This window comes from Colias croceus, chromosome 5 (assembly GCF_905220415.1).
Source record: "Colias croceus chromosome 5, ilColCroc2.1".
Classification (NCBI taxonomy): Eukaryota; Metazoa; Arthropoda; class Insecta; order Lepidoptera; family Pieridae; genus Colias; species Colias croceus.
Window position 1 is genome coordinate 11,340,057 of NC_059541.1, and position 24,228 is coordinate 11,364,284.

A 24,228-nucleotide genomic window follows, 5' to 3' on the forward strand; every position below is an offset into this window, starting at 1 on the left:
AGACTCCACTTGGGAAGCTGTTCAACTCGAGATGTACTTGTAGCATTTGTTTACGGCTTCCAAACTTGCTTCGCTAACTTGGATGACTTAATTTCATACAAGTTTTGTTCTTTACTTGGCTATTCTTAACTCTGTTTAACGGTAGGAACTAGAAATTTAATCTACTACTTTTATAGCCTCTTAACTACTGGAAAAGTTCTATTCTCCTTATTTATTAGTTAAATTGATAAATAATGTATGAAAATTTACGACAAAAAGTGCTAAGGCTATCCGTGAAATTATCAGTAAGTGGTAACATGGCCCTTACTATAAACCCACAGCTATTAACTTCGATAGGGACTATCTTTTTTATTGTACATTGCGAATAAGATTTATTGATACATGTTGGATAAGTAGAAAAGTTTATCCAATCGATTGATGACCCGATTAGACACTGGTTTTATAACCCTGGCGTTTACGCTAATTAGGCCGGATTTGATATAAGAAAAACCGTGTTTGTATAATATGATGATAAACAAAAATGTGTAGAAAGAAATATCTACATTTGTTTAAAAAATAAGAGCATTTCTTTGTCCGGTATTGGATTACGTCAAATATCAAAGCGTAAAGCGAAAGTGAAACCTAAAATTAATAGTCTTATACAGGGTGTAATCGTTAAGTGTGCACAGGCGATTATTCCGTAACTATTACAGATATCAAAAAACTTTAAACTGATATCGAAAGTATTTAACCTAATGAGTAAAATGGCCATAATAAATTTTTAAAAATAAAACGAGAAATATCTAAAAAATTAACTTGAAACCCTCCCATACATTTCGTATGAGATACGAATATCCCATGTACATGGGTTGATCCAAAAGTAATGACAATCAATTTTAAACAAGGTCATTACAGTTATAATAATTATGTAGTTCTCTAGATAGTCTTCTAACTAGAAAATATACTTCAATATTTTTTTCCTAAACTTAAAAAAAAAAAACTTTGACTTCACCCACAAAAACCCCTCCACGCGGCCATCACTTCGCTGTCGTCTTAAAATAATTTATTGCTAAGAAAGTGTTTCTTGTGCCGAGGAATGAGATAAAAGTAAATAGGAGCTAGATCTAAAAAATAGGGTAGGTGTTCAAGCATTTGGAATGCCGTTTTTTGAATGGCAGCCATCGCAACTGACGCTTTGTGATCTGGTGCGTTGTCTTGGTGAAACAGCGTTCAGGTCCGCAGTTTGCCATGTCTCTTTTCCTTACTAACCTACCGCAATCTTTTAATTTGGTCTGTTTAGTAAGAGCCTAATAAAGTGGCTACCTTTTTAAAATATTCCACCATAATTATTCCTTCAGCGTCCCAAAAAACTACCGCTTTAATCTAACCTACTGATTTTCACTTTGAATTTCTTCATCGTCACTTTGGAAGCTCGCATCCAGGACATTGATTGTTTTTTGGTTCAGCATAAACATGGTGAACTCGGGTAACGTCCATGATTACAAAACGTGACAAAAAATTATCCTGATATCATTAAAAATTTAGAAATTTACCCTCTACATGTCGAATCGTTGTTTCTTCTTTTCGTCGGGAAACATTCTGGCACGCACGGTTCACATTCAAATTAATGTAAATAATTGGAAACGTGGCCTGTTGATATGATTTTTTTGTGATTACTTAGTGAATACATGAGCAAGCAAAAAACATTTATTTTATATTTTTATGTGCACAGGAAATACCCAATTATCATTACTTTTGGATCAACTAAGTACATTTAATATGAAAGATTTTAGCTTTTTCTTTCTTTTTTTGGTTTTCTGCTTTAATTACTTCGCAAATTTGAAGGGAAGTTCATTTAGAAACTGTAAATAGAGCTCCTCATTGTATTGCACAATGAGGACATCACTTCGAAAATCTGCTATGAATACAAAATGTATGGGAAATAAAATGTATGGGAGCGTTTAATGTAACATTTTTGGATATTTCTCGTTTTATTTTTAAAAAATTATTATAGCCATTTTACTCATTAGGTTAAGTACTTTCGATATCAGTTTAAAGTATTTTAGTATCTGCAATAGTTACGGAATAATTGCTTGTGCACACTTAACGATTACACCCTGTATATATTGCGTACCTGAATAGACTCAGGGTTAGGTTCTGTAACGGGTTATATTTTATGCGTTACTTTTTACGATACAATGGAGAGGCCTACCTTCACTTTACTTATCGATTTTTGCAACGTCTGGCCAAAGTTAAAATGTGTCGCATACAAAGCTAAAGAAAAGGTATTGGTGGACTACTCAAAGTGACATTTGTTCAGTTCCAGAACCAAAAATTTAAAAATACACCTAATGTAAAACGATTTATTTAACACCTACTGTATCCCAGTAAAAATATTCCTCTCATTAAAGTCCCCGTGGTGAATAATTGAACAATTATCACACGTTCCTCTGACATTAAGGTATCAAGGTCGATTTTCATTCTCATTAGGCAATTACCCGGTGATCCAGAGAAGGTGAATATTAATATCGCCCCTTTGCCAAAGCGTATAAAACGGGATAATATCACACGTTACCTCACATTTGAAAGCGCTCGCTCGTCTAAGATACTTCAAAGGCAATGTGAGTATTTAGGGTTTAAATCATCTTGCTGTGATAGGTTTATCGACAAACGTGGAGGGTTGTGAAGCTCTAGTCCACCTTGAGACAAAACGGGTCTAATGAGTGTTCGATGTGTTTGCATCGAAGATACATATTATATATAACATTTTGGTACAAATTACATTTATACTTACTGATGAAGCTTGCGGCAAAATACGTTCTTTAGTTGATGAAGGGAAATGTATTAGATCCCCAATAACTTGTTACGTAGGCACGCATTTTTTACTCATATGTATTTAAAAATTGCACACAAGTGGTAGTAGTCTCTGATCCTAATTTAATGTAGGTACGTTGCAACACCGATCACGATAGTATGGAATATACGGTAGTGTGCGCCATATTATATAGTAGTTATATAATTTGTATAATTTAAATATTTTTGTTAAATTTAATAGTTATTTGTATTATAATGTGTAATTATTAAGGTAGAGACTGATAGAAACTTAAGAGAAAAAGTAAAGGACACAAAGAAACATATTTGATCAATTTGAATTTTTATTTATTAGGTAATTGTTACCGCGTTTATACGTCACGTTAATGAACAGCCTTAAAGGTGTTATAATAATTTACTTCTTAGAAGCTGATTCTCACCTTTCAAGTGATCTTAACAGTTAAGTAATTAGAGCCAGTTAGGAAAATGTGTTCACGGAAAATAGTAAGATACCTATAAATAATTCATTCTACGTTAATACAATATTGAAATAAATTTCAGGTAGTTTTCTAAGAAGCGATTATTTCTGTCGATAAGTATTTTAATGAATAAGGCAGAAATCGTATCTCAGCTTCGTTACAAGTGCCGTTATTTGTTACGTTAATAGACAGACAAAATCTATTTTACAGCGTTTTCATGTCTATTTATAAGTAGCTTGTGTAAATTGTAATCTTAAATGAGAAATCTGGATGTAATTATTTGACGAGAGATGTGACTCCCACTTGACGTTATTAAACTTTTATATTGAAGTTTATTATCTTTATAATAACTCATGGATAACTCCAAAAAATGATACAGTTCACATGAATACAGTTTGGTTTCTTCCTAACCTTATTTTCATAAATGTATAATTTTAAAGTACTGTTCATCGAATCATACAATTTCCTTGTAAACATCATAGACAATATTCGTAGGTATCTTATATTTTATTTACATCTGATTAAAAGAAAATTGTCACTCATATTAATAAGATTGATAAAAATAGCAAAACCCTATATTGAGTGCTATTATTTTATCAAAACAGACGTAAATACAGTTCAAATAATCTAATTTAAAATTGAAAAATCTTTTTAAACATAGAAATTTCAGTTAGCCAATCCAGCCATTGTGTTTCCATAGAGTCGTATAGATGACATCTTCTCCACAGATGTTCTCCCAAAGCCTTTCCCTCTTCGCCATGCTGATCTCCGTGTGCACTGGCCACATCGGCGGTGAAGTATCCCTGCAGATGCCTGACGTCAGCCCTCAGGTGTACTGCGGGAAGTCGCTGGCTAACGCTATTGCTCTGTTCTGTTATAATGGAAATGATGATTACAAGCGTTCGGAATCCGGCAGCGTGTATAGTTAGTATTACCTAAGTAATTTACAGAATTAATTTATTGGATTTTAAAGAATATTGTAGAGATCCAGAGGAATTATTGAACTAGATTATAGAGTTCAATACGTGGGCTTTGCGAGGAATTCAGAACTTATAGTGCTTATAATTACCAGGAATTAACCCAGAAATGGATAAATAGTTTCCAATAATAACATTTCTAGTGATTCTTCTCTTAACGATCATTTCTTCGAATAAGAATAAACTTAACACATAAGGTAAAAGCACCTAATACGGAGGTATTTCGCAACATTTGAAAGTAAGTATCAAAAATAAGCATTTGTAAGTATTTCTAAAGGTGCCAAACCACTTTATCGTTAAAAGTGGAACTTAAATTTTGTATTGCTGTTGAGTCTATGTTTATTTTCATAATATTTCTTATTTTAAAAAAATATTTAAATAGTCATGTCGATTTTCCCTAATACGGAGGTATGATTTTGGTCAGAGCCTAATACTGCGGTAGGCGGCTCCTAATACGGAGGGTCAGATATTATATACATTGAAGTTCCGTACAAATAATATTTGTTAAATAATAGGAATGTGTTAGTAAAGTAAATTGTAAGTTTTTTATTCATTAACCATTGGTTTGATTACGTTGATTCACTTTTAATGTGTTTCATTTATGCTTTTAGTTTTATCGGAAAAAAAACACGCATATCAAATAAGAATCCACAAAAAAAGACACAAAACTTCTTATTTATTTACGCAACCCTAAATCTGGTAATTTTAAGTTCTATGAAATAGGGCCGTAATAGGAGATCATATATAACCTAATACAGAGTTACCTGGAAATATCTACCACCGTAATAGGAAAACTACTCGTGTTTTTAATAATCCTAATTCTGACCCATCAAAAATTCGATAAACAAGAGAATGTAAATGATTAATCAAATGATAACAGTTTTTTGGCTCAGATGTGTAAAACTCAAATCAACAGTTATACAAAATAAATGATTTGTGATACATTAAAATACACCTTCCTATTTTTACCCCTTCTAAGAAACAAACATTTTGTACTCAACCATTTTCATATTTAACTGGATTTCTAATTAAGAAAACATACCGCAGAATATGGTTTCTAATTTATCAGATTAATAATTGAAGCATTGGGAGCAACAAGGGCGTTCGGTACCCAAAGTCCGTTTTGATGTTATTACATCAAAACATGCACAGAGCCATCTAGTTTCGTATCCCGAAAACTTGTTTAGATCAGCCGCTTTTTGATGGCGTGAGAATCAATAATGTCAAAGGTAGCACTACGCCCTTATTGCATAGATATCAAAAGTGCGTTTAAATTCGAATCCTTTACGACCTGTCTGCAGTTTGTAAAAACTTATTGTGTAAAAAATGATTGAAACGAGTGATTCAAGTGACTTAAGATCAGATGCTGACCAGAGCGAACATGAGCCCCTCAAAAAAAGGGGAAGAAAGAAGGTGAAGAATGAAAACATGTGAAAAAAAAACGTGCCGAAAGTTAGAGAAGTTTTGGTGAAGAATATACATCAGCTCAAGGAAGGAAGCCTAGAAAAGTTTGTAAACATATTACCACGTGTTGTTCCAAAAAAATGCACAGAGAAGATTTTTTTGTAACTTTTGAAACATAGGTGACAATGCGCAGCAAGATACCCTCATAATGTCGTGTTTAGAAAAAGTGTTAAAGTTGAGAGAAAATGTTGGGCCTGATAAGTTGAAACGAGATAATGGAAATACTTTTTAACAGTAGACGGATTAAAGATAAACATTGGCAGAAAGTAAATTACTGTCGCTACTAAAAATCTAGAAAAAACGGTTAAGAATAGTCCAAAGTCGATTTTGATGAATCTGATTAAAACCACGAAAGTCAGAAAAAATGATTAAGTTGAATATTTGAACGGTGGTTGTAATAAATACACATTAACTTACATTTCTTATTTTATTTTCAACGCAAAATCAATAGCAAAATTAACGTCCTATCTGTTTTACCAGTTGGGTGCAACAAGGGCGGATAACACAAGTTAAAAAAAATTGATTTTATGATATTTCTGATTTTTTCAAAATAATCATAATACCTTCATCTTTTTGCTAAATCATGGGTCTAAGAAATTATACAGTAAATGTAAGTCAAATTTTAAGTATTAAAATAATGTAAGGCATTACAACTTTCATTATCATTTTTCTCGAAACTCTATTTTACAACATACGCCCTTGTTGCACCCAATGCTTCAATTATTCCAACTAATCTTGGAATTAATTCAATAAGTAAATAAAATTAAAGTTATAAACAATTAAACATGCCCAGTATTTTTCCTATTTCGGAGTTATGCCACCGTATTAGGATTAATCTATAAAATTTGTATCGTATTACGGCGGTATTTTATTTCTTATTTTTTGGGTAGAAAATGACTTACAAATATGAAACAAGCTATTTAAATAGTGAGTGTAATAGTAGGAAAATGCAATAAACAATACATATACAAACTTGAACGGCTTTTTAATACGAAAAACTTAGTTTATAAATATTAGTGTACTTACTTTTGTTGTTTCGCGTTTGTATGGAAACACCTCTCATGTCGATGCCGTTACACAGATTGATTGATCTTGTTGTGTTGTCTATGTGCTATACTTGCAAACGTTAGTTAAGTCATGGAGTAATAAATTTGGAATAAATAGCTTACGTTTTGGTGTACTTAAAATTTATAAAACAGGAATAAAACTCGAAAAAAGAAATACCACCGTATTAGGAAGCGATTTTGACTACCGCCGTATTAGGAGCCTTTACCTTAATCGATAATTAGCATTAATTACCATACTTTAACAAAATTTCATTCCGTAGACTCGATCCTGTCCCCATACTACAAAGAGAGGGACAACCAACTCGGATGGCCATGGATGACGTCACAGAGGGCCCGTAGCATGACCCTCCCCTCCAGAGGAAAGCGCGAACACATTGTAAACGAATGCTGCTACAAAGCCTGCAGTATTAACGAACTTATGTCCTATTGCCAGAATTAAGATAAACCTTCGATCGAGTTTTCATACCAGAATACAAGTAAAAAGGATTAAGTTTCGATATACTTTGCAGTATTTTTTAAGAGGACGTTCGTTTTCTTTTTGTTTTATGTTATTGTATTGTAATGTTTATAATACGGGTTGATTTGTGATATTTAATTTATATTGGTTGAGATTATTTACTATGTTATTGTTGTTGGAATGACGCGTTAAATATAACTTTTAATGTTGCACTGAATTTGAGTTTCATTCAGAAAACAACCCTATTAAGCAATCGACTCTAGTTTTTAATTGATTGAGCTATGTGGTTCCTTTGATATTTTTATTAGAGCGTAATAAATACGTCAGTTCTATAAAAGGTAGTACAACTTGCATAATACCTCCAAAAGTTTATATAATAGCGAAATAACAATTACAGGAATACTGAATACATGTGCTGTGTATACCCTTTTGAAATTCGTTAACAATAGCGCATCGACTGCAAATCCCAACTTTTAAAACAGTGGCTTATGTTGAAAATAATGTCGGCGATCAGTCTTCATTCTTGGCGACCAAACAAAAAGTCCAGCTTCACATTATTGGCTAAAGACGTATTTTAAAACTTCATCTCACAAATATTTTATCTCAAGCATAGTGAGGATAAAAGTTTGAAAATTTTCAATAACGTTTAATCTCGTTCGATAGCAACAGCTTCGTAGAAACTTGTTGGACAAAGGCTCCAACTGAGATAATAGATCACTTGTTTATTTGTAACTTTATACCGATCTTATCGTGCGGTACACACACTATGGGATTGTCAATTACCTATAAATTTCCATTTTTAATGGAAATCCATTCAATTTCAAGTCCTATATCACTTGGTTTGGTTTGTGCGTTGATTTTGTAAAATTTATTAAATAATTATGATGCAGTCTTCAATTCGTCGTCGTTCGTTGCGCTGGGTGGTCGTGTCGCACGTCGCGCCTGTTACCGCAATTAACTTCGAAATTGTTTTACGAAAGTATGTAAAGTTTTCAAATAAAAATTCGTGAAGGACTATTGCGACGATCGTTCAGTCTAGTGTATAAAAATCGTCACGAGTGAGTGTTTATCGTGTTTAAAATTATTAACTATGGAGTGTCAAAAGTGTAAGAAAACTCTATCAAAAAAAGGAGCTCATTTCGTGTGCCAAGGCCTATGTCAAGGTACTTTTCACAAAGGATGCGTAAAGGGTTTAGCAGCCGATCTAAAAGCCGGCAAAAACCGCATATTTTGCAATAATTGCGAAGAAGACGAATCCGAAGATGATGAGGGAGAAGATGTAAACCAGGGCTTTCAGCAAATTCTAAAGGACATACAGAAAAAAGTTAGTGTTATACCCGGATTGAAGAAGCATTTGGATGATATAAAACAAAGCATGAGTGTGCTGTCGGAGAAATATGATACCTTATTAGCGGAGCAGGAAATGTCAAATGAAAAAATTACTAAACTTGAAAAAACAGTAACTTCAATTTCCAATAAATGCGTATATCTAGAAAAGTGTAACATTGCCTTAGAACAAAAAGTTCACGAATTTGAACAAAATACGCGAAAACACAATATAGAAATTGTAGGTATTGAGCAGGTGCCAGGTGAGAACGTGAAGGAAGTCGTAAATAAAGTAGGTAAATTATTAGACGTGAGTTGTGACGATATCGAATGGGTGAGGCGAGGCCCGCAGCGAAAGCAGCAGGATGATAAACCAGCCCCCATCACCGTGGGCTTCAGGACCTCTGGAACTGGCACCCGTGACAACTGGCTGGCTCAGCGCCGCAAACTCTCCGAGGTTAACAGCAGCATGGTAACAGGAGGAACAAAACTGAATAAAGTTTACATAAACGAAGATCTAACTAAAGCCACACGATCTCTACTATGGAATACGAAGAAGCAGCTCATCGGGTCCTACAAATACATATGGGTGGTCAACGGGAAAGTACTCGTAAAAAAGGCGGAAGGCGACAAGTCCTTATGGTTGAGATCCGAATCTGACATACGTGATTTACTCAAAAATAAATAGGTTAACGCGTTATTATGTAGGCATCTAATTACCTAATCACAAATTACTAATTATTCTGATTTATATTGTATAAAATCACCATTATAATGACCCTTCTAAATAATATCGAATCCATATCTGAGGATTCAATAAACGCCGTTAAAGTAAATAGTTTTGATACATGGATATCTACCATACAAAATACCTACAATAGCAAAGATAAAATATGTTTGTTGCATGTTAATATTCGCTCAATGAAGAAAAACTTTAGTGAACTTCTACTAACGCTGGATAGTTACATAAACCATATCGATATACTGATTGTAACCGAACCAAATATAAATTTTTCCATGTTAAGTTTTTATAATATAAAAGGTTTTAATATAAATAGTTATACTCGTGAGGGACGTAGCGGGGGGGGCGTGCTGGTGTACTCGCGGGAGGGGCTCCGCGCACAGGTTGACAACCGAGCGCGCGCTGTTACCATGCGAGCGGCGGAGTGCGTTCCCATTGTACTGCACTTTAACGACGAGATATTGCACGTAATAGGTATTTATAGGCCGCCAAAAATTAAAAGACAGGATAAAATTGTTCATTTTCTTGAAGACTTACATACATTATTTGAATCTTATCCGAGCAAAGAGAACGTAATAATCTGCGGGGATATAAATATTAATTTGTTAAACAAAGAAAATAATCATGTCATTGAATACGAGACTATAATATCAGAGTTTGGTTTCACTAAGTGCATCGATAAAGTAACGCGTAAAGAAATTGTATCAGAAAAAATTGTCGAATCCTGCTTAGATCACATTTACACACGAGTACCTATTACGAGTACTATCAACTCTGCTGTTATTGAACATAAAATATCGGATCATTATTATGTAGCTGCATCGATACAGTGGAAACGCGCCTCCGCCGCGCGATCCGAGGCCTCCACCCCGCCGAGGCCCCTCGCACCTGTGCGCCGGCGCGTTCTTGACAACCGTCTAGTAAGGGATAAACTCTTGTCTACTGATTTTAGTTACTTAATGACTATTTCGTGTCCTTTAAAATTGTATAACGAATTTTCTAAGTTATTTAATAATATATATAACGACTCTTATAAGACTAAAATAATTAGGCCTAGCAATAGAAATAATAAAACTTGGATAAATTGTAATTTGAAGAAAATGCTATTAGAAAGAGATAGACTATTTAAAATATGGAGTAACGAACCAAAAAATATGTTAAAAAGACTTGAATACACTAAATATAGAAATAAATGTACAAAAATTATAAATAGATGTAGAAATGAATATGACAGACAGAGTATTTTAGACTGTAATAGAAATATAAAAAAACTATGGGAAAAAATAAATATGTTAATGGGGAAAGAGAGATCTAGTCTAGATAGTATTATACTTAATAATATGAGTAAACAGGGTAGCACCAAAGAAATATGTAATAACTTTTCAAATACTTTTACAGACGAAATTTCGCAAATAAAACACTTATGTAATGATGTCTGGCTCGATAGGAAGGACTATGTAAAAAAAGCAGACGTTTGCATGAGATTGCAACCTGTTAGCGATACGCAAGTTAAAAAAGTTATAAGTAATATGAACATCAATAAGGCACCAGGTAGTGATTTAGTGCGCATGTCTGATCTTAAGATTGTAGTGAACCAAATAAGCCCAGTCATTGCGAGATTAATTAATATGTCAGTAAAACAACATATATTTCCAAACAAGTTAAAAGAAGCAATAGTTAGACCAGTTTTCAAAAAAGGAACCCGTAATAATTATTCTAATTACAGACCCATTGCTATTTTATCTAGTGTAGACAAAATTATAGAAAAATGTATTATTAATCAACTCAGTAATTATCTTAAAAAAAACAGTATATTAAATTCATGTCAACACGGATTTCAAAAAGGAAAAAGTACAAATACATTATTATCTAACTTTACAAACGAAATAAATTCACACCTTAATAATAAAAACTTTGTTGTAACAGTGTTATTCGATTTTAAAAAGGCGTTTGACACTTTAGAAACTAACACCCTTTTAAACGCAATGGAGGAGTGCGGGGTCGTAGAACCCCTTAACAATTGGTCCCATGACTACCTTACATCACGCTCTTTTAAAGTCCGAATAGAAGACACTTTCAGTGATGGGAAAGCGGTTCTGTGCGGAGTCCCTCAAGGTTCTGGCTGCGGGCCTGTGTGCTATCTTATGCACGTAAACAGTCTATGTGGTGTACTGAAACATTGCTCAGCACACATGTTCGCAGACGACCTGTGTGCCATGCGCGCGGGTACGGACCTCGCGGAGACCTGCCGGCTCGTACAGACTGATATAGATGCAGTAGTCAAATGGTCACATGACAATGGAATAGTCTTAAATACTGATAAAACTAAGCTTTTAATCGTACACTCACCATACCTACCTCTCAGTCAAACATATTCCATGTTCACCCACACTTTTGAATGCATCCATAATCAATTTAAAACTTGTATTTGTAAACCGATTGAACGCGTGAAAACTGTTACATATCTGGGCATGAGGGTGGATGAACATTTTTCTTGGACTACACATATAGACTATATATATGATAAATTAAAAGTATTGTTAGGTAAATTCTATCACCTAAGTTACAAAGTTCCTATAAAGACTTTAAAATGTCTGTACATGGCCCTTGTTGATTCTATTCTTAGTTATTCTCTGGATTGTTATGGACTTACTACTAAAACTAACTTAAACAAATTAGAAAATATGCAAATTAGATTTTTAAAACTCTTAGTCAGTAAAAAGATAAAACATAAATATAAACATAACTATAGAATGCTATTTAAATTTTGTAATATTCTTCCAGTCAGCCTTAAGCACAAATATCTTCTTGCTGTAAACAACCATAGCTCTATTTCTTCTCTAATTCTTTTAAATACCAATCATACAACAAGGTCAGTGACCTCAGGAAAATATGAAGTACCTAGAGTCAATAATTATTTTGGAGATCGAACCTTAGATAAACGTTTACCATATTTTCTCAATAGTTTACCAGAATACATACGAACAGAAGCAAATATCCACAAATTTAAAAGATTATTAAGAAAACACCTTCTTCAGTCATTAGAATGCTAAAGCACAAGCTCCTAAATAGATATACCTACTCACTCAAATAAAAATATATACATAATACCATATTTTATAACAGATAATAATATATTTATATAATATATTTAGTTATAGATAAGATATAATATATTACTTGATCCCACAGACAAACTGCATGTGCAGTTTTGTGGGACTTAGACTTAAGTTATTGTTAGTAATAATTTGTAATAATAATTTCAATAAATAATAAATAATAGTGATGTGAACTCGTAACAATTTAAAACACACTAACTATACTACTTACTCTTCGTCTTTACTAAAACTTGCTACGAGTAGTCGTAGCGCCTCGCGCGAATATATTTGGTACCTATCACATGAAAAGAGAAAAAAAAATATTTTAAATTTGGGGTGTAAAAGTTTAACGACACTGATTCGTAATCATTTTCAGCTTTTTGAACAAGAATTAGAATTTATTTATAAAATCTTTAATTTAGGTATAAATGAACTAGCCCGCGGTTTCACCCGCGTTTTCAAAGTAAACCCCGCATATTCCCGTTCCCGTGTTATTTCCGGGATAACACCTATCCTATGTGTTAATCCAAGTTACCCAAAGTGGGCAAAACCGCGGGCGGATAGCTATTATTTGATAAGATGAATATAAGTATCTGTTACGAACGTAGTAAGTAGTAGTTACAAAATAACTTTTAAATTGTACGGGAGCTACCAACGTTTTAAAAAAAGTCATTTTAGTATAGTTGGGTTTTTGATATGCTGTTTCTCTTGCTATTTCGGGTAGAGTCCGGGCAGTCTGGCTGGCGGTAGTGGTTGCGTTTATTAGTGCGCATCTTATCTGCACAGGAAGATATACTTAACTGTAGTCATTTTTTAACGCGTAATTTTTAATCTTTTGCCTTTAGATAGATCCATCAGACATAATTTTTTTATTGCAAGACGTTTTATTCGTTGTTAAATGGGTGCCATACGCAATTTTTTACTTAAAATAATTAAAATGTCATCGAAATAAGTGAAATTACATCAACATGAGTCCGCTTAAAAGATAAGTAACTAATGACTTTATTACTTATATTATATTATTCTTTTTTAATACTTATATTAAATAATTAGTAAACTAATATTTTTAATAGATGCTTTCATATTTATTACACTTTTGGGTATTAATATGAATTTGATGATATGTATTTGGTTTTTATCAAGTTTACATTTAACGTCCTATTTGAGGTTTGTTGGGAAAAGGAGGCACCATGGTAGATTGTTGCAAAAAAATTGTCAAAAGTAAAATGAATATTATATATAGTATAAGTAACACAGTGATTACTTATCCTTCACGGGGACTCATGTTGATGGAATTTCACTTATTTCGATGATATTTTAATTATTTTGAAATAAAAATTGCGTCTGGCACCTATTTAACAACGAAAAAAACGTCTTGCAATAAAAAAATTATGTCTGATGGATCTATCTAAAGGCAAAAGATTAAAAATTACGCGTTAATAAATGACTTTAAATTACGGATATTTTCCTGTGCAGATAAGATGCGCACTAATAAACGCAACCACTCCGGCCAGCCAGACAGCCCGGACTCTAACCGAAATAGGAAGAGGAACATTATATCAAAGAACCAACTATACTAAAATTCTCTCTTGTCAACGTTGGTAGCTCCTATACGAGAAAAGGTCTTACTTTTAACTTTATACTTTATTTTTAGGTGGTTTTTATTCGTTTCACTTGTTTCTAGAACCCTCTAGAAGTATCGTATTGGTAACTATGAAATAGTGTGAATTCCGCCTAGCTACGAACTTTCCTCATAACACCGTCATAGCTATTGTAACAACATCAGAAGCATTGCGATATTTCATAACTTTTCTTTATTGAATTTTATTATATTCTCTCAATAACCACGAGATTTTATCTTCAAACAAATTAGCTACTTAAAAATTAAATATCACGTTTCCTTTATGATGTTTCGTACAGAATTTACATGAAAGAAATTATATTTTCAGGTATATTTAATATCTTTAGAAGGTAAAAGAAGAGTATGTTTGTGTGGGTATAAAGTATACAGTATAATATAATGTGGCTCAATGGTTACTCTTCCATTACAAGTGATAACTGCGTTAAAAACAACCGACTTCAAACTTGCACTTGCAATATTTACAAATACAGACAAAAATGCTCATAAAATAAAAACTTCTAGGCCTATCCGAATAAAATTTTTATGGGACCAATTCGACACCATCCCGCATTGAACAAAAAAAGAATAACGTAAATCGGTTCAGAAACCTCGAAGTAATCGGTGTACATACATAAAAAAAGAACATACCGGCCGCATTGATAACCTCCTCCTTTTTTGAAGTCGGTTAAAAATATAAAAACAGCTCAAGTTATTTTCCCCTGTACAACAAATTAACTTCTATATAACATGAGTGTGGATAATGAGTTAACAAACATATTAATATAAAAGCACACGAGCAATTATAATTTCACCATAAACACGCAACAAAAATTGTTTACAAAGCAGCAATAGCGCAACGCGTGAAACAGCTTTAAGGTATAATTACACATTTAAATAAACAAGCCGAATTTCAACTCAGAGCCGGCTCTGATAAGGCACGAAGCACTTGAGTTCGGCACAACACTGCACTTACCTGCTACGGAACTACGAAGATAGGATACGGTATTATTTTTTATTAGCTTTTCGTTTTGCGGCTTCGCCCGCGTAGTAGTTGCCGTGGAATGTCATTGATAAAACCTATTCTATATCCTTTCTCAGGTTACAAACTATGTTCGTATCAAATTTCATCGAAATCTGTTCAGTGATTTAGGCATGAACAAGAGGTATACAGATAGACTGACAGACAAGAGTTACTTTCACAATTTTAGTAGGGATTTTTGAATAATTTCTGGAAACTTTTTAAAGCTATTCAGCCCATATTCGATAGGTTCAATTAAGACGAAATATGAGGGTCTCATTTGGTATAAACTCTAAACTGACAGGCATGTATAACTTTTTGTTAACGTATGTAATTAAAAACACAATGTTTACAATTATGTTCAAGATACTTTAGGTAATGAAATATTTATTAATTATACTCTACTCTCAAGTAATTAAATAATGAGCATCATTTGACTATTGTCAGATTTGTTGGTAATAATAATTTTTATATTATTTATTAGATGTTAATAAAAGCACAATAAATGTTAATAAAAACCTTCGATCACATATAATTCCACATGATCTGTATATTAACGTTTTTGTAATCAATACCAAAACCTTTTTTTATATAAAGTACCACATCCACATAATATTATGACTTCTCTTGGATGTTATGAAGATGCTACCAAGAGGCATGCCCTGACAAAGGTGCTTCAGTCACTCGCCGACCAATTTGCTCGCTACGGGCATCATTAATTATTTGTATATTCGATGGAAACCCCATTACACTGTAAATAAAGGTATTTTTTGCGCTATTTTAGGGCGATTTTTAGCAGTTTCTAAATTATATGTTAAGTTGTTATTTTTGGTTTACTCAGTATTTTGAAACATTAGAGTAATTAAAAAGTTTATTACTTACAAATAAATTTTGTTTGTTTTTTATTCGCTTTCTCACATATTAGGTATGTAGTGCTCCTCAACATGTCCAGATTTATTTCAAGACTATTTTGAAAAAGTAATTTGTGTATATCGTAATATAAAATGCATCAATACTTCCTACACAAAAAAACAAATGAATTAAAATATATTTTTAACAAATTTCCTCAAGTGTTTGAATTCAAATACAATTTATACAAAGTAATTATCACTGAAATGGAAACATTGATTACAAGCAAATCAGCAGACATCTAGTTAAATCTTAATATCTAGAAATTTCGACTAGCTAATCTAAAATCTAGATTTGAATTCAAAGCGCTTCATTGCATTGCGATTGTATCAAAATCTATTTGTATGCAAATTCTCTTATTTCGTACATGAGTGTCTTTTTTAACACGTTCGCGGACAGTAACGAACACAGGCGTCTATACAGCTAAAAGTGTTACGACAGTACGTCTGTCGACGTATCAGTTTTTACTTGCATAAAATCAGTACGCCACACGCCGTGCGATTTTTCATACTATCATAAAGAACGGCATGTTGTACTGTCTTGACAGGTATAATTACGACTTTTGTACTGTCACTGTATTATTTACAAAAATTCGTCAAAGGAAGGTACTTCCACGCACACATTCATATTTTTATACCCCTCTCCCGCGCACACTACGCCCGTGGGCGCCATGTTTGCATACGGTTAGTCGAGTACTGCGCCGCTGCGGTGATCCCGCGTGTCGCTGCATGTTTACGCGCACAATTGTTATTTAGAAAGTGAGTATTTTGTTTCCAACGTAATTTAATTGTTTTACTCATACTGGATATACTAATTCAAGTCTAGTTGCTTTTGTAAACAACATATTTATGTTGTGAACACGATTTTCTTTAACTAAATTTGTAACGAATATTTTTGCAGATGGCGTCTCGAGACTCGTTCGAAAAATAACAAAAACTTCTCAAGACCTGTTTGATGCAGCGTCTACCCCTGAATCGAGTCAAGACCCATTTGGGTGACTATGAATCTGATGCTGAGTGCTTACGACGTTTACGCCTATATCCGTTCTGTCATATCATATGGTTTTTTAACCATGTGTTGTTACCACAGACATACATTAAGATAGACTACGCGAGTGTATGTACTTCCCGTGTCCAAACTAAGCATAAAACGCTTGCTTGACGCTTACCTACACTCAGTCCGCGCTTGCAGTTCGCCAAGGAAAGACGTGAAACGGAATAGAGTAAAATGCCGAATAGCGCAGTAATAAACTGTAGAAACTCCACAGTTATGAGTGGCCGAGTTGTCGGAGATGTTTCCTTCCACCGGTAAGTAATTTTCTAATCAGAATATGCACTATTTATTTTAAAATCAATTAAAGAATATTTGTGGAAAACGATCGTGACAAACATGGATACGAAATCATACGGAATGATTCGGAATACATTGCGGCTTTTACTTGGCACGGTAAAGATGGCGTCGTATGATAATATGCAATGAATAGCGTCTTCTCATTTTTCTGTTCTCATTTTTCTGTCCAATTTTGTGTTTAGTGATGTTCATTCGATGCAACAGTTCTCGATTCTAATCGATTTTGTAATCGAACACGAACATCGAACTTTTCGTTTAGTTTCTAAAAATTGTTCTTTTTGTTTGAGTTAGACTCGTCCATATTCTACAACAAAAAAGATAAGTACCTACTTATAATAAATAATATGGGAAATATTCACAGATATATAAACATTACTTGAAGCAGATGTAACTTTTCCTACAAAACGCGTGGCCAATTACGCACACCAATACAAAATTCATAAACAGGGCCGAATTCAGTACCTGTGTCAGAAAAAATATAATCACCTTCGTGACGTTTAACATTGTTTTTTCTTATTAATATTATATTATTATATGTGGCAAACAAGCAGGTGGGCCATATCCACCTGATGGGAAGCGGTTACTGTAGCACTATGGACGCCTGCAACACTTGTACATTGTCCTGTTGCGATCGCTTTGTTTTATTGTGAATATGAATGGATTATTCCCATACCATATACATACTAAAATAATTACAAATCTAATATAATACTGTAATGTCGAGAACGATTAATTTTATCTTTATTAAACGACTTCAAAAATGAAGGAGGTTTTCAATTCATCGGTTTCTAAATATTATGTTTATTTTTGTATGTATTTTCGCAATAACTCAGAGAATAATAGCTTTCTAATTAGTTTCATTCAAATTTTATCACAATTGGTATCAGTAGTTTGGGTGGAAGTAGAGTTTTTATCTGAGAGATACGTACCATATTTGGATTTAATTTTGGTAGTAATTTTATAGCGAATTGTCATTTTTTTTTATCACAGTATAGGTAGTCATAACTTTGCAGACAGCAGATTACCAAGGGCGGAGCGGGAACATGATGTGCACCATCGCATGTTGCATCAATTACTTCCCAAAAATTCTCGTAGCGTACGGCTTCTACGATGTATGTACCAATGTGTAAATAAAACAATAAAAACCAGATTTTTAACAATTATTTATTTTGAAACAACACAACTTTTTTAAATAATTTCTATTGGACAAATTAGTGTCTTTACATTTGTGTTTACATCGTAAATTAATATAAAATCACTTACAGGTGCTTTGTCGGCCTTTAATAAACAAATACGCTCTTTTCTTGAAAGCCTTTATATTTGCTTAAGCTACTGTCATAAACCTAAACGTAGTATTGAATGTACTTCGTACAAAATTATATGTCCTGGGGGAGTTAAAATTTAATTGGAGGGCAAATGACCGTAGTTCGGCTGAATATGATTTGTCTAAAGTACTACCACGGGATTTTTTTAAATACCTCACCAGAAAATCTTTATTATTTCCCGGTATATTGTTTAAAATATGTATATTATCTTCTTGATTTAATTTATCTTTCAGTTCAGCAATAATATTAGAAAACTTTGCAACTTTACGTTTCAAACGGATGCGTTGTTGACGCAATGCTTTGATCTGTTTATTTTTTGTTAAAATCTTCTTCTTCAGTGATTCCACTAGCTTTTCGACTGTTTGTGGTTTCAAGACATTAACATTTGAAGGTCCTGGCAAATTTTCTGTAACCTAAAAATTAATATATTTTTAAAAATCCTTGTGGCAAAAAAACAGAACACATTTCTATAAAATAGTGGTTTTGGTATAAATTTATAGAATGTATAAAGCATCTTAAAAAATAACAACAACTTAACCACAAGGAGTATTTCAGGATAATTTTAATATTCAGAATGCTTAATATAAATAAAATAATAAATTCCTTACATTTTGAATCTCACGAAGCACTGGAAGCAAAGTTTTAACCTGTTTTTATTGGAGGTGAACATAATTCTTCTTCCTGCAAAAAAAAAACTTGCATATTGTGTAACTAATATCTAACACTAATTACAATTAAAAAATAAAGCAAGATATCAAGAAACAGCTTATTAACATGGCAAATTCAGCATTCACATCTCAGCAGGGTTACATTACAATAACACATTACTTCCTGTGTTAGTAGGAACCCATTCAATCTAGTTAATCTATTATTAAGACAGGTGGACCATGATTTGATGACCCTCTTATACTGCGGACTTTGTAAGCTTTAATTACTTAGTTGTTGATCAAAATATGTACATAAGAATTGCAACAATGGCTACATTGACAGTTATGAATATGCTATATTGTTGCTAACTTATTGTACAATGTACATTGTACACCATAAATGACAATACTCATAACTAACATGTATAGCGCATCCTGCACTTGTAATTGGAAAGCATGTTGGAAAAAGTAAAGTGCTGGGTCTGGTACTGGTGGAAAATTGAGGTGGATGAAGAAAATGTAATATAATAAGGAAGTAAGATGTTAGATGTTAAGCTTACCTCAGAAACTTGTTCAAATATAGTTGGCAATGCACCAGGTCGTAGATTTGTACAAGATTTACTAGTATCTAAGTATTAATTTACAAAGTGCTTCGAACATAACAAGCTATTGGGTTTCGGTTTCCACGTTTGACGATTCATATTTACTATCCAAAGTTGTCGCAGAGCGATATCCTTAGGAAACCTAAAACAACGTGAAACTATGAGGAGTTACCTTATGAAAGTATGTGCCTATTGAACAAAGAAATGTATACAGCAAATATATATCAATACTTAACTGAATTCGGCCCTGTTCAATACTAACCTACTTTTGAAGTACAGAAGCTGTCATAACAAATGTAAACAAATTTGTAAATTTGCAAGAAATTTAAGCCCAGTTCATTGGAACAAGCCAATATTGGATGGAACAGATAATACGCATAGTAATTAGCGATTGTGCCTTAAAGACTTTCAAAAAAAGAGTTGATTTTGGTAGTATTAGCCCGACAGAAATACTGTTTATATTGAACCTTAGATAAATTACCTGTGAAATGATATTCCTTGTATTTTCTTATGACTGGAACTTTCACAATTACTTGCACAGCATTTTACCATATTGATATTGTTTCTTTTTAACGTTTTTATAAAATATTTTTAAATATTTTCAATAAAACACTCGACTTCAAGACTTTGGTTTTGTGTATGTCAAGATGGCGACAGATCGAAAAAATGCCACGCGCTTGACAACTGTCACTGTGTGTGTTAGTGTTGTTACAAGCGAAAAACAAGGATAGTGCATATGAGAACATTGAACGAGTAAAAGAGATAAAATATTGAGTTAACACATACAAAAAATATGTCTCGTCTGCTTATATTTGGATGTCTGTGGAAATATTATCTAATTATAATATAATATTTAATAAATTCTAGTCTTGAATCGATTTTGTAATCGATTACGATTCATTTATTTGACTACCTCTTAGACATAGATCTGGTTTGTGAACTACCTACTAACAAGGAAAACCACGGAATACGTAAGGTGTTTTAATATTAGTGTACGAATTATAATAGCGTAGGTAAACTTACTTGAAAATATAGAGAATTTATGAAGATCACGCGAAGATCAGCACCCAAATTTCCTCCAATTCGTTTTTGCGCTCGTGCACACAACCTCTCATTGAAAAGTCTATCATCGTACTCCTATACTAGAATCGCCGCGCGAGTGGCGTCCCTAATCGATTTAGCTTAAAATGAAATTTCCATCACTAAAAAGCGCTCGTGACGTCATAACGCGTCAAGGTCAGTACAAAAAATATGACACGCTTGGTTTTCATACAGATCGCGGTACTTGCGTTGTCTACTTAATATAATATGTCTGTGGTTGTTACACTACGCCCCTGGGCAATGTATGAAAAAAAGTAGTGTCTCATTAGCTTCAACCTGTAAGATTGCACTGTCCGCGAACGTGTTAAACAACACTACATTCTTATTGTTCTGTAAGGGAATTTTAATTAACAGATGTAAGGTTCGGAAAAAAGGATCTGCATTTTTCTTAAAATGTAAATTTTATAGGTTTTGACTAAAGTCAACTGAAATTTGTCTGTAGAAATTTGTCTGAATATTCTATTCTTAATTTTATATGAATTTTGATGAATTTAACCCATTGAGCCCCAAGCGGCCCGATCGGTCCCAGACACAATAGATTTTCTATTGTGTCTGTGGTTCCGGGGCCTGAGTTACTATTTTCATTATATAAAAATATCTATGTTAAAAACAAAACGGGGGTCCATTCCCTTAACATGATAATTTTTAAGCTATTGCATAGCTTCTATCGCGGGCCTTGAGCGCGGGGACCGAATCGAGAAATTCCGTAACGAAATAACCTCACGCTCTCCACTCCGACGCGACGGGCTCGGAGGTGTGGCTATGCAATAGCTTTACCGCGGCAGTCCCCTAGTGCCACACGTCTTTTTTATATTATTTGAAATTCCGTTATAAAATATTCCTTTTTTAAAAACATATAAAATTTCAGGCAAATCTATTCAGTATGTTTTGAATGAAAGAGCACTAGACATCTTCAATAGGATACAATATGATGTTTTGGATAAGCATCAAAAGTGTCACTATAAAAATTTATTATCAGATTTGAACGCAGGTATTATACAAATTGGCCTTTTTCAATCACAAAGCATGTTATTGACAGGAAATTGGAAACGTCATAAATAAATGAACATATGAAAATAAATTTTATTTCGAAAATTTATTATTTGTAACAGATTTTGAGCTGTTTGATTTGTAAAAAACAATGTCGAATTGGAAGTATTGTAGACGCCTGGGGGCATAAAAAATAAAACGCTACAAATTGAGAAAGCAAAGGTTTTTAGGAATATCGGTTAAAAATAGGAACCTTTACATTTTTTGCCTTCAATTTCACGGTAGAGAAACAAATGAGTTGACTTGGGTCTAGCTTAAATGAAATGAAACATATAGAAAATACCTCTAATTTCGCTCATTCTTTATTTTCTAGAACCAAAAATCAAAACATTTTAATCTCTAGTTATAACGTACAAAATATCTTCGTATAAATGTTCTGAAAAATCTTAATTTTAAAGAATTTGTCCATGCCACAATTACAACGAAAAGGGATAAACGATTCAACGAATAAAAACAGTTAAAGTATTATAAAATATACATATATGGTATACCATTCTAGCCTAATATTAGATGACAAGATTAAAAAAATATACAATTTACCCTATGAATATACCAAAAAACATACATAAATATAAAGCCTAACCTCTTAATTCTGCCAAAAAAAACATTTACTGACCAAAAAATCAACTAAACGATAGCCTCAGATTGACACATGTTCAATGTTCATCACACAGTGCGCTCACGTAGGGAAAAATGAAAAAAAGATCATAATAGTTAGCGGTGCGGACCGTCATTAATCATTGTCGAGAGTCTCAGTTGCAGCGTCTGCCCGTCAACCCTTTTTTCTCGACCCAACTTAATTAATTCGTTTCAAAAACACGTACCTATTTAACGCAATTCATCTTACCTCGTGAGGACGTTTTAATTAGTTTAAACCTGCTTTGTGCTGATAATGAAGAAATTAATTGGAGCATAAGTTTAAAGGAGGTTTTTCCCCGTGTTTAGGGATGTTGGGATAAATAGATTGAGGATGGAATGACCGGTGAATGAGGCGTTTTGAATGTATTTGTGGTTTTAATTTGATGCTCTGTTCTTTAACAACTGAGGAGGAGGAGGACTAGCGTAATTGATATTACCTAGAGATTTTAGCAGGGACTTATGATTATAAAAATAACGTTATATTCTTATCGGTTTGGATGAGGATTCTATATCTATAAATGATTTTTGATAATAGTTTTTATTAAATTATTATGAGATAGGATAAGTGTATAGAAAATTACGTGTTACGTAAATTACCTCCGTGCTAGTATCGAAGATAGTAGATTTAAGGTTTATATGGTACACTTTTTGTAAATGTCTTTGAACTGCTTACATATTTAACATAATATTATTATGTATCTAACTAGGTATATGCTCTGCATGCAAAGAGTATATTTCCTATAAACATGCTACAAGCATCGAACCATTAAAAACATATTAACTCGGAATCTCCGTTTATCTATAGATCGCATCAATTCCCCATAAAACGTAACATTATTTAAATATATGCAACCGGTAAGCGGTTATCCGAATACGTATCTAATTCTGTCAGTAAAATAAGTTTGGCAAAATTCAATATTCCCAAAACAATATCGTAACACCTGCGGGCTGATTTCCATCCTACCCTCGCTGTGCCTGTATAAATTTCCAATTTAGAAACCTTACAATGGACCCTTGTTTGACATAAATAGTAGCTTATAGTTACGGTCCATGTGAGCTCGAAGAGTCAGCTTTTTCGCTAGCCTAGTGTGATGGCTGATAGTGGAATTCATTTTTTGTATTATTTTTGGGCTTATTATATATTATGGGGATAAGAACTATAAAACAGTGGTTATTTATCTAGAAGGTAATATAATTATTATTTATCTAGTAATATTAAAATAAAAGTTGTATTTGAAAATGCTATTTTATACTCTTATTTAAGTTTTATACTATACAGTTGCCTGTGATGTGTGTAGATCAAAGAAACTATGTACTTTTATATGTAATGAATTTAAAAATATAAGGCTAAATATTACTTGCTCTGTGGCTAAATACACACTGGCGCAGAATCGAAGATACCTTAACATTCATACAATAAACTAAACTAAATATTTACTTACCGCTTTCACATAATTTCATAGACCCGTAAACAATTCTAACTCGGTATAGTTTTTTGAAGTTGCCAAAAGAAAAGTTTCCACTCCCGCCGAGCTTGCGGTCGACCATTGGAACTTTGGAATATTC

At 33.1% G+C, this 24,228-nt stretch overlaps 3 protein-coding genes across 4 annotated transcripts; all 3 read left to right on the top strand.

Annotated features, from left to right (window-relative positions):
- The first annotated feature begins 2,477 nt into the window (after positions 1-2,477).
- On the top strand, positions 2,478-7,414 carry LOC123691751 (bombyxin A-1 homolog). 2 transcript variants are annotated; one of them, XM_045636295.1, is made up of 3 exons: positions 2,478-2,600; positions 3,998-4,193; positions 7,038-7,414. In XM_045636295.1, the coding sequence occupies exons 2-3, from the start codon at positions 3,998-4,000 to the stop codon at positions 7,214-7,216; spliced, it is 375 nt and encodes a 124-aa protein (XP_045492251.1). In that variant the 5' UTR covers positions 2,478-2,600; the 3' UTR covers positions 7,217-7,414. The 2 variants fall into 2 exon arrangements, with proteins under 2 accessions (XP_045492251.1, XP_045492250.1); XM_045636294.1 differs by lacking the exon at positions 2,478-2,600 and having other exon boundaries at positions 3,874-4,193.
- Positions 7,415-8,146: 732 nt separating this feature from the next.
- Positions 8,147-9,396, top strand: LOC123691991. The gene has a single exon (XM_045636591.1). It carries the CDS (start codon positions 8,325-8,327, stop codon positions 9,246-9,248), a length of 924 nt encoding a protein of 307 aa, XP_045492547.1. The 5' UTR covers positions 8,147-8,324; the 3' UTR covers positions 9,249-9,396.
- A 1,809-nt stretch (positions 9,397-11,205) lies between these two features.
- On the top strand, positions 11,206-12,096 carry LOC123691937. Its single transcript, XM_045636531.1, has 2 exons — positions 11,206-11,988; positions 12,087-12,096. The coding sequence occupies exons 1-2, from the start codon at positions 11,288-11,290 to the stop codon at positions 12,094-12,096; spliced, it is 711 nt and encodes a 236-aa protein (XP_045492487.1). The 5' UTR covers positions 11,206-11,287.
- Positions 12,097-24,228: the final 12,132 nt, after the last annotated feature.

What these genes read in the sequence shown, in the direction of transcription:
- LOC123691751 (XM_045636294.1), top strand. Translation starts at nt 3,980, where the DNA reads ATGACATCTTCTCCACAGATGTTCTCCCAAAGCCTTTCCCTCTTCGCC. An exon ending in GGAATCCGGCAGCGTGTATA is followed by an intron (nt 4,194 to 7,037) that starts GTTAGTATTACC and finishes TTCATTCCGTAG; the next exon opens with ACTCGATCCTGTCCCCATAC.
- LOC123691991 (XM_045636591.1), top strand. Translation starts at nt 8,325, where the DNA reads ATGGAGTGTCAAAAGTGTAAGAAAACTCTATCAAAAAAAGGAGCTCAT.
- LOC123691937 (XM_045636531.1), top strand. Translation starts at nt 11,288, where the DNA reads ATGGAGGAGTGCGGGGTCGTAGAACCCCTTAACAATTGGTCCCATGAC.